The 11439-nt window shown below is 41.2% G+C and overlaps 1 protein-coding gene across 4 annotated transcripts in view; it reads right to left on the bottom strand.

Moving 5' to 3' along the window:
* The window catches only part of LOC133576600 (gamma-aminobutyric acid receptor subunit rho-2-like), a 67879-nt gene extending 56850 nt beyond the window's left edge, over positions 1-11029 (bottom strand). For 2 of the 4 annotated variants that reach the window (XM_061929952.2, XM_061929951.2), the window contains exons 1-2: positions 10847-11029; positions 6028-6134 (exon numbers count right to left, since the gene is read on the bottom strand). In XM_061929952.2, coding sequence (XP_061785936.1) covers positions 6028-6134; positions 10847-10962 — 223 coding nt within the window. In that variant the 5' untranslated portion in view covers positions 10963-11029. The remainder of the gene's footprint in view (positions 1-6027; positions 6135-10846) is intronic. The other 2 variants (XM_072912242.1, XM_072912241.1) reach the window with 1 other exon arrangement.
* Positions 11030-11439: the final 410 nt, after the last annotated feature.

Consider the following 11439-nt stretch of genomic DNA (forward strand, 5'->3'; position numbering starts at 1 on the left):
GCAGTGAGGGATGCCGTCAAGCTGACGAAGGAGTCCAATATGGTATTTTTTGTACAATATGGTACTGCAAACAGTGGACAGGTATCGATAGGCCAAAAAACTCAGACATGGGAGAAGTTTGGGGAAGCCATGGAGAATTACTTCTGGACGGCTTTTAATAAATTCTGGACCACCATCCGCAGTCTCAGGAAGGAGACATTATATATTATTATTATATTCCTTCTACCAATTCACTACACCTGCTGACTTCAACTTGAGGTGTAGTGAATTGGTAGAAGGAATATGAAGATCCCCTCAATCCCACCTACATCTTCCTATGAAGAAGCAGGTCCTGGGCACTCTGCAATGGGTTCTCCTATCTCTGAGGCTGAGGTTGCCGATATAGATAATAGGTGGATGAGATCCGCCTGGATGCTCAGGCTCAGGAGGCTGTGGGGCTGTCTTGGTTGACAGGAGTTATCAGTGCCTCTGGACTGGCAGACCAGGGTGGTGTTTGCTCTCTAAGAGAGGGGACCAGATGGTTTGTTCCAAATATCATGGGGTCATACTCAGCTTTCCTGGTAAGGCCAATTCAGGTGTACTAGAGAGGAGGTGTGGACTCATTAGTAAGATGACCAACGTTGTACGGCTACCTCGGATTGAAGAAGAGCAGTGTGGGTTTCGTCCTGGTCATGGAACGGTGGACCAGCTCTATACTCTTGACACAGTCCTTGAGGGTGAATGGAAATTTGTCCTACCTTGATCTTTGTGGAGAAGGCATTGATTGTGTCCCTTAGAGAATATTGGGACAGATTGTGACTAGATTGTGGCGGTCTGTTTGGTAGTTCTGGCTTTTTTCTAGTAAGGTCTGTGCTCTTTGTCACAGATTCTGTTCATATCCATGGACATAATTTCTAGGCGCAGCCAGGGCATTGAGTGGATCTGCTTTGGTGGCTGCAGGATTACGTATCTCCTTTTTGCAGATGATGTGGTCCTGCTGACTTAATTTGGCCGTTTTTTTCAGATCTCACTGAAGCAAATGGTATGAGAATATCAGCACCTCTATGTCCGAGTCCATGATTATGGACTCAGAAAAGTGTGGAATGCCATCCCCGGTTTCGGAACAAGATCCTTCCCCAAGTAGAGAAGTTCAAATACCTCAGGGCCAGTTCACAACAAGTGAGGGAAGAATAGATCATGAGATTGACAGTCGGAGTGGTGCTACATTGGTCCGTCGTCGTAAAGAGGGAGCTGAGCTGGAGGGGAAAGCTCTCAATTTGCCGGGCGATCTTTGTTTGTATCTTCACCTATGGTCATGAGCATTGCGTTGTGATTGAAAGGGCAAGATCGCGGGAACTGAGGGGCTCTCCCTTAGAGATAGGGTGAGAAGCTCTGTCATTGAGTGGAGCTCAGAGTAGTCGCTGCTCTTCCACATCGAGAGGAGCCAGATAAGGTGGCGGGGGGATGCCCCCCGGATGCCTCTCTGGGGAGGTATTCAGTACACGTCTGACCTGGGTAGACCCAGGACACAAGGCAGAGACCGGTCCCCCAAATGTCCTGGGAATGCTTCGGGATCCTCGGGAAGAGCAGGATTAAGTACAGTAGCCGTGAAGAGGGAAGTCTGGGCTTCTATAATAATAATAATAATGGATTAGATTTATATAGTGCTTTTCTATCGACTAGACCATGGGTGTCAAACTCTGGCCCCCGTGTAATTTCACTTGGCCCTTGAGGAGATATCAAATTAACACTAAAGCTGGCCCGCCGATCCTCCCGGGAGTCTTCCAAACGCCAGCCAGCCAGCCAGCCAGCCAGCCAGCCAGCCCATCGAGTGCTGGCCCAGTCACATAACATGTGCGGCTTCTGCACGCACACACATTAGAATGCAACGCATACTTCATCAACAGCGATACAGGTTACACTGAGGGTAGCCAAATAAAAAACTTTAACACTGTTAGAGATATATATATATGCCGCACTGTGAATCCACACCAAACCAGAACCCTTTGCAGCACTAACTCTTCCGGGACGCTACAAGGTGTGTGTGTGTGTGGGGGGGAGGTTTGGTGGTTGCGGGTGTGTATTTTGTAGCGTCGCGGAAGAGTTAGAGCTGCAAAGAATTCTGGGTATTTGTTCTGTTGTGTTTATGTTGTGTTACGGTGCGGATGTTCTCCCGAAATGTGTTTGTCATTCTTGTTTGGTGTGGATTCACAGTGTGGCGTATATTTCTAACAATGTTAAAGTTTTTTATACTGGCACCCTCAGTGTAACCTGTATCGCTGTTGATGAAGTATGCGTTGCATTCGCTCATGTGTGCGTACAGAAGCCGCACATATCTTGTGACTGGGTCTGAACGATGTTAGAATGGATGAAAAGCGGACGTGACGATAGCTCGTAGAGTACGTTAAAGGTTCATTTGTTCAATCTTGGCCCGCGGCTTTGTTCAGTTTAAAATGTTGTACTTGAGTTTGACACCACTGGACTAGACACTCACAGAGAAGTGAGAACCCATTATTAATTCACTCCACATTCACTAAAAGGTGGTAGTAAACTACATGTGTAGCCACAGCTGCCCTGGGGTAGACTGACGGAAGCGTGGCTGCCAATTTGCGCCTACGGCCCCTCCAACCACCACCTATCATTCATTCACCAGTGTGAGCGGCACTGGGAGTAAGGGTGAAGTGTATTGCCCAACGACACAATGGCAGTGACTTGGATGGCCAGAGACGGTGATCGCACCTTCAGACTATCTGCTGCCCTCGCGACCCGACCCCAAGAAGCGTAAGAAAATTGATGGATGTTGTAATATTGTCTTATAATGCTGCGTTTATAGATTGTAAAATTTCTCACCTTTGTTGATACAAATATTTTTTGGAGTAAAATATTTGCCCTGTGTTTTATCCTGATTATAATCTGTTATGATCCGCTGCCCGGATCATATATTTTGTTTACGTTTTCAAGATACTTGTGTTTTTGGTTAGTTTTGGACTCCTTGAGTACCTGTTTTGTACACCTGAGTTTGTTGCCATGGCTGCTTATTATTTTCACCTGCCGCGTTTGTTCCCGACACGCACCTGTTTGTCATCACTGACATTATTATTTAAGCCTGTCCTCCCTGTCATTCGTTCTGGCTTCGTAGTTTGTTTTCATGCAACAGTTGACGACTTTGGTTCTGGCTCGGTACCTGTTAGCTTCCACGCTTATCTTTGTTAGTTTTTACCTTCTAGCTCCCATGCTAGCTCTTTTAGTTTTTGCCTTATGTGCTATGAGCACCCTTTTCTTTGTTCCAGTATAATTTATTCCGGTAAATAAATCATTTATTTTACCTTCACGCTGTGTCCGAAGTCCGTTGCATCCTGAGAGAACGAACCCCGCATCACAATGCGCCCCGGTCGTCACAGTACGAAGCCAGCAAAAAGTTATTTCGCATCGGGCCTGACGGAGGTGGATGAAGAAGGTGCGTGGATGGTCCTCCGAGCGATGGAGGCAGAGACGCTCCGCTGCAATCCAGATGAGGAGATGATATGGGGACCTGGAGGTGTTCTGGTCCCGATCGACTCCATCTGGCCCGGGGAGGTCCGCTCTCAGCCCGCTCGCACGCGTCAGCGAAGGCGGAAGTCGCACAAGACGGCTTCAGCTCGCGACAGAGACGCGCCACCCCCGCAATTCTTCCCTCCGGAACACAGCCACCAACAAGCAGCCCAGGATTCCCCTCCTCAAATATTCGGTAATTATTCTGATCACTTTTCCAAAGAGTTATCCAACTGGCCTGTCAATCACTGGGACTGCAGCTATGACGTCATCCCATTGGCGCCCCGTAACGACACGCCCCCTGATGACGCGCTCTCGTCTATTTCTGATGACGTCATAGACAAAGACATTTTTTTACATTCGGTTCATTCTTTCTGTCAGCCATTTACAAATGACTTTAATTCTAAGATTAAGCATTATCAGGACATTTTTTTTAAATATAAGTCTAGTCAGTCCCAGTCACATTCTGACTTTCAAGCTCAACCTCCAATTACTTTGGCCCCACCCCCTATGGCTCAAGCTCCGCCCACTCCTCTGTTTTCTCCCTCTTGGTCGTCCCTACAGTCCACTATTGAAGAGCAGAATAGACAATTTGGACAATCAAAAGGGGAGGAGCCTACCCACCTCCTCACCTCCTCCCTCCCACCCCTAAAGACTGTTCCAGACTGCACAAAACGCGTCTGGGATCCGCTTCTTGAGGGGGGGGCTAGTACTTGGTGCTTTGCTAGTGGGCGGGCACAGCTGCGCCCAGCCAAGCCCAAACCTCCATGGTTGGGGGCGTGGCTAAGAGGGGAGGAGTATATTTACAGCTAGAATTCACCAAGTCAAGTATTTCATATATATATACGGTATATATCCATCCATCCATTTTTTACCGCTTAATCCCTTCGGGGTCGCGGGGGGCGCTGGAGCCTATCTCAGCTACAATCGGGCGGAAGGTGCTTACACCCTGGACAAATCGCCACCTCATCACAGGGCCAACACAGATAGACAGACAACATTCACACTCACATTCACACACTAGGGCCCATTTAGTGTTGCCAATCAACCTATCCCCAGGTGCATGTCTTTGGAGGTGGGAGGAAGCCGGAGTACCCGGAGGGAACCCACGCAGTCACGGGGAGAACATGCAAACTCCACACAGAAAGATCCTGAGCCCGGGATTGAACCCAGGACTGCTCAGGACCTTCGTATTGTGAGGCAATACGGTATATATATATATATATATATATATATATATATATATATATATATATATATATATATATATATATATATATATATATACTGTATATATATATATATATATATATATATATATATACATATATATATATATATATATACATATATATATATATATGTATATATATATATATATATATATATATATATATATGTATGTATATATATATATATATATATATATATATATATATATATATATAATAGAATAAATATATATATATATATATATATATATATAGCTAGAATTCACTGAAAGTGAAGTATTTTCTTATATATATATATATATATATATATAAGAAATACTTATATATATATATATATATATATATTTATATGTTTATATATCAATCTATCTATCTATCAAGAGGGACAGAGACAGCGCACAGTGCATGTGGATCACATGTTACCATGGCGAGAAAACATGGAGAGACTGCCAGTTATCTAGTCTCCACCAGTTGCAGAAAATGTGCCATCAGTACAACTGGACAGTGCTGTTTCAGTTCCATCATCAGGACCATCAGTGAGTCAGACACAAACTAGTCTCATCATTGAACCAGATTCAAGGGCTGCTGAGTTGCCATCATCAGAACCCAGATCACCCACAACAAAAACCCCACCAGTGATCCGCAGGTACCCAGAAAAAGAACGGAATCTCTGAAGACAGTATAAAAACCTGTGTTAAAGATGTACAAATACTGTTTGTATAATAAGCATGTTATTGTTTACAAATGAGGGTTAAGAGTTCAGTACTAAAAAAAAAAAGAATGTGTCTTAAGTACAGTTTTTTAATTGAGCTGCTGCATTTTTTGGTTGGGTTGTTTATTTCTTTTGAGTAACTTCTACATTTATAAAAGGGGAGGAATGTAATAGAGTGATCTATGTTTGTCTGTTGCCATCTCCTGGTGAATGTTGGCTATAGCGTACTGGGGTTACTTTTTGGTTGGCCAACGATTTACGTGGTGTTGCGCACCTGACGTCAAGTGTGTGAGTCTGTTCTGAAGTCTACAGTAAAGAGACGTACTTCATCCCCTCGCCTGTTTATTGCCTCCAACTCAATATATTACAACAACATTGCTAGAGGGGGCGTGGCCTCCAGGTCCGCCTGAATTTCGGGAGATTTTCGGGAGAAAATTTGTCCCGCCCGGGAGGTTTTTGGGAGAGGCGCTGAATTTCGGGAGTCTCCCGGAAAATGCGGGAGGGTTGGCAAGTATGATCTAGCATCAGTTCATGTCATGAATCAGCAGGGTCATCGGTCATTGGACAATTTACCTGCAAATGCAGGTCTCATGGTGAAGTCATGATCATCAATCTGCAGAATGTGGCTGCTCTTCACCTTCCGATTTTTGGTTCCATCTGCAGCCTTCTTTGACTTTGGACTATCAAAACAGACAGGAAGCACCGATTTATTGTGTACTCTTTCAGTGTGCATACCAAACCTCTCAGGGTCTGCTACTGTTAGACAACAATCGGAGCACCACTTACAGTTTTTTCCAATTGCTTACACACTAAATTTGACATTTTCACACAGTTAACAAAGTCTACACACAGTAAACAAAACCACTGTGCAGATTTGCCTAATATTAGGCATAGACTCTGCTTCAACGTTTTTGCAAAATATTACACACATTGCTTTACACACACCTTCCCATCTTGCACACATATAAGGATTGTGATACACACATTTTCACACACACTAGGATTGTGATACACAAATCTTTATCTCCAGATTTTTTTTCAAACCTTGCTGTTGCCTAAGTCTGCACATACTCTATGCTGTCATTTTTATTTAACTCCAGATTTCTTTTCAAACCTTTTTATTTCCATCCATCCATTTTCTACCGCTTATTCCCTTCGGGGTCGCGGGGGGCACTGGAGCCTATCTTTTATCTCAGATTTTAATTTGTACTGCATGTTGACTACTGTGATATGTTACTATACCTGACTGTGGTCAAAATAAATATTTGCAGTTTGCCGCATCATTGTTGAGCAGTTCTTGAAAAGATTACAGGATATTTTTACTTTCTCTTTAGGTCCTTAAATATAGGCCCACTTCAAAGTAAACAATGACGGTTGCTGTGGATTTGCCAATATATTTTGTCAAGTTACAGTAATCATTCATCACATATGCTAAAATGCATATGCCCCAAACATGTGAAAATGTTTGAAAATTTCACAATGTAAAATAGGGGTTTATACAAATGTGTTTTGTATTCTGGGTAACTCACTCCAATAGTGTCTTATCATTTGAAGTTTGTGTGAGTGAGATGACAATAAAATTGCATTTTTACAAATGCTTGCTTTAGTTTGATGAATGAGCATATGTTTTGACCCAAGTGTGTCATTTTGCAAATAATCTAGGAATTAAGAAAATTGAATGTGGTGTTTGTAAAAGTGTGTAAATCCTTTTGAAAAAAGACACACAGTTAGTAAAATTGTGAATATGAAAAAAACTGTAATCCAGATGAGGCCCGCAAACAGGTTTTATCCGGCCCACGAGATGAGTTTGCGGAGTATAAAAATGAGCTGAAGTTTTTCAATGAAAGAAACTGTTTTGTCCACTGGATGTCACACTAGCAATTCTGTTAGGAAAGTAAACTGTTTATACAGGGGCCAAACAGCGTGGCTACGGCTCCTCCCCCTCGACACAAATGAAACGTAAAACCTGCTTCGAACTTATTTGGCACACTCATTGCCCCAAAATGTCTCCGTCAAAAATGAGAAAAGTGAACACAAAGAGTAACTCAAGTCTCTGACTAGTTTCTAACTCCATTTGTATGGTTTGTTGAGTTAACACAGGATTAATAACAAATGAGGTATTTGATACCTACATTCAAATGGGTTATACTTGTATAGCGCTTTTCTACCTTCATTTCCACATTCACACACACATTCCCACATGGCGGGAGCTGCCATGCAAGGCCCTAACCACGGCCCATCAGGAGCAAGGGGGAAGTGTATTGCTCAAGGACACAATGGACAGAAGGTGGGGATTGAATCAGGAACCCTCGGGTTGCTGGCACTGCCACTCTCCCAACCGCGCTTAAAGTTTGATGGTTTTGTAGATACACTTAGACAGTCTAAGGCAGGGGTGGGCAATTCATTTTTACCGGGGGCCGCATGAGCAACCCGAGCACTGCTGGAGGGCCACACTGACAATATTTCAATTACATTTTGCTCAAATTATTTTTGATATACCGTAAGATAAATAATAATAATAATAATAATAATAATATTTTCATTTAACCTAACTTATCTTTATACAAAAGCAGATGGCTTTTGATGGTTTTATTTTTAACACTTTCTTACACAACACTTCCTGATGTACTTCCAAAGTTTTACTTCTGACACCAATGCAAAAATTTCAATTTCTGTCACTTTATCCTGCATCCTCTTTGTTGTGAACGTATCACGCCCGTAAGGTGATTGGCGAAGAAGGAGGAAGCGTTGTTGTTGCGGAAATGAGGAGTGAGGATAGACGTGCGTGTGGAAAGAACGAGATAAGTTGAGCTGTGTTAGTATAGGTTGCTCAATAAAAGTTTAAAAAGAGCGCCAGACTTGGTGTGCACTTCTTCTGTACGCTACAATTGGTGTCAGAAGTGGGATGAAATTCCTCCCAGTTCGCCTTGCCATCAAACCTGGGAGTCTTCATTGAGGGCGGAATTCCCCCATGGCAAGCAGCGCGCACTGCACCTGTCGACGCTGCCTCTCTCCTTCCACCATCTCTCTCTCTTTGCGGCGAGCTCCTTACGTCCGGAATTCACAGACATCTGCAGTCGCTGCCGGCACCTTTCAATCTTGACAAAGTCGCCAGGAAACATGGTGGCACGTAAAGTACCTCCCGATGACGTAGCAGGCTGAGCACACAAGCAGCACAGTATGCGCAAAGTTTGACTTCTGACACCAATTGTAGCGTCCAGAAGAATTGCACACCAAATCTGACGCTCTTTTTAAACATTTGCTGAGCAACCTATACTAACACAGCTCAACTTATCTCGTTCCTTCCACACGCACGTCTATCCTCACTCCTCATTTCCGCAACTCAAGAACACAACATCAAATTCAGCAGGTGGTTACACTATATTCTTTAAACACAGCAACAAATTAAGCACACGGCTTTACCTTTCATTTCTGTAAAGAAATACTTGGCAGTCCATGTCTTGTTGAAAACACGCCATTCGTCATCAACTTTTCTTTTCTTAGCGTCTCGGGGATAACCGGGCATCACTTGTCGCTGTGCACCTTCACTCACAGGTTACACCCGGACATACGCCCATAAATAACACTTTTCAAAATAAAAGCAGCACAGTTGTATTGCACGCACGACATAGATGTTTTTTAAAATGTATTTTGTAATTTGTTATTGCAGCTGTTCACATTCACTCACAATCACGCACGAGCATACGTCCACACGGAAGTAATACAAATGACGCTTTTCAAAACAAAAGCAGCACCGTTGTATTGTATTGATAGATAGTTATTTAAATGTATTTTGTAATTTATGATTGGCCTCACGCGGGCCGGACAGGGACGTACAAAGGGCCGGATGTGGCCCGCGGGCCGCAGAATGCCCAGGTCTGGTCTAAGGTCATTGTGTTCTTCATGGTGTTTTTGAAACTGCACCAATGTTTGCCTCAAAATGAACTTGACGTGTTTTGTCAAGAAGATTATTTGGGATTTGTACTTTTTCACAATGCGCTTGTTCTATTTTTGGCCAAAGTAAAACAAAGAAAACAATCTGAAGTTGTCTTAATTTTTAAGTTCTCATGCCATGAATTTATAAATCCGGCCCACTTGGTAATGGATTTTCCTCCATGCGGCTCCTGAGCTAAAATGAGTTTGACACCCCTGTCTTATTCGACTGGACATACTGTATCAAATACACACATATAATATCCTAACATTACAACACAAAGTTACATGGAATAATGAATTAAAACTATCTTAAACATCATGTTATTAAAAAGAACAGTAACAATTATTTTGAAATAAAAAATATTTAATAAAATAGATTTTAATTTGATGCGGATACAAATTGAGTGATATCAAATTAAATACTTTTTTTATCGCTATACCGTACAGTAATGTATATAATGTTCATATATTACACTAATTACATATCAAATAGAATACATTAAATTATTTTAGTACAAATTACAGCTGTAATTTAATAATTTAAAATTAAAAGTCATGAATGATATATTATAAAATAGGAAATGTTTAGATTACTTTTATATTTGCAGTGTTAATTCATAACAAACATGTATTATTTGTGTTTTCTATAATATATGCATATATGCCTATTTGTATAGACCAGGGGTGTCAAACTCGTTTTTAATTGAGGGCCACAGCGCAGTTATGGTTGCCCTCAGATGGTCGCTTTTAAAAATGAGTAATACATGAATATACATGTATATATAATTCATTAACAATATATTTTTTACACAAGCTGCAAAAAAACGTTTTACATTTTACTTTGAAAGCTCAGTCACCAGAATTGTACAGTAAAAACAGTGTTTGTTTGTTTTTACAGCATATCAAAAAATTGAATAAATGGAATGCAATGGAAAAACAATACCACTGTTTTTAGCAGTAAAATTTAAGCAACAGAGCTGCCAGTTGTTTTTTTTTACCTTGAAATCTTGTTTTAAAGGTTTTTGTTTTACTGTATATGGAAAAAAACTTTACCAAAGTTGATTTTACAGTAAAAAAAACAACAATGTAAAATCTATTGTCAATTTTACAGTCTACAATTTAATTGATCATTTGTTTTGAAATCATAAGACAAGCAGTATTTATCTATATTTTAACAAAAAATATTTTTGGAATACATGATTATATATTATTTTGATAATATTGAAATTTAAAAGATATGCAATTGATTTGAGTATATATTTAGTAAGAAAAGATGAAGCATTTTATTAACGCATATTATTTCCAGGCTTTGGCGGACCATATCAAATCATGTGGCGGGCCAGATGATGCCTGTAGTATAGCCAAAAATACACACAATACAACCTTAAATATCCCTCTATTATAATAAAGTGACAAAAGTAAAAAGAAAATACATCAATGAACTTTCCACACTTACGTGCCCAAGGTGTGATTTTCCGTCGACCATCGTTTTTTTCTGCTTTTTTGTCTCCGACAGTCGCCAATGACGACCAGGCACAGGAATAACAGCAAAATCCTGGCGAAACACCGCATAGTAATTCCAAAGTCATGAAGCGAAACGTTTGGTGGAGGAGACAGTTGGCGTGTCGTCTTTGTGGAGGAAGAGGGAAAGCACGAGTGTGGAGTAGATTTCATTGAACAACATCTGCACGGATTTAGGACTGCAGGACATCCGGGGCTTATCTTGGATTTGGGGGTTTTTGGGTTTAATACCACATGTGATAATAATAACGATGATCATGTATATACATCAAAACTAATTCAAACATGGACATTTACTGACAATTAGTGTTTTTGCTATTGTGCCAATTTTGTCACGTTTGGACTTACATATTGAAGCGGTAATATTGGTTTTACGTTTGAAACGACAAGAAGTTCTATCTCTTTGATAAATAATAACCAACTAAATGCTCATATTACTTACTATCTCACCATACTAAGCATGAAGGGCACATTTAGTCAACAGCCATGCATGTCACACTAAGGGTGGCTGTATAAACAACACCAACA

Source organism: Nerophis lumbriciformis, linkage group LG34 (genome assembly GCF_033978685.3).
Source record: "Nerophis lumbriciformis linkage group LG34, RoL_Nlum_v2.1, whole genome shotgun sequence".
Lineage (NCBI taxonomy): Eukaryota > Metazoa > Chordata > Actinopteri > Syngnathiformes > Syngnathidae > Nerophis > Nerophis lumbriciformis.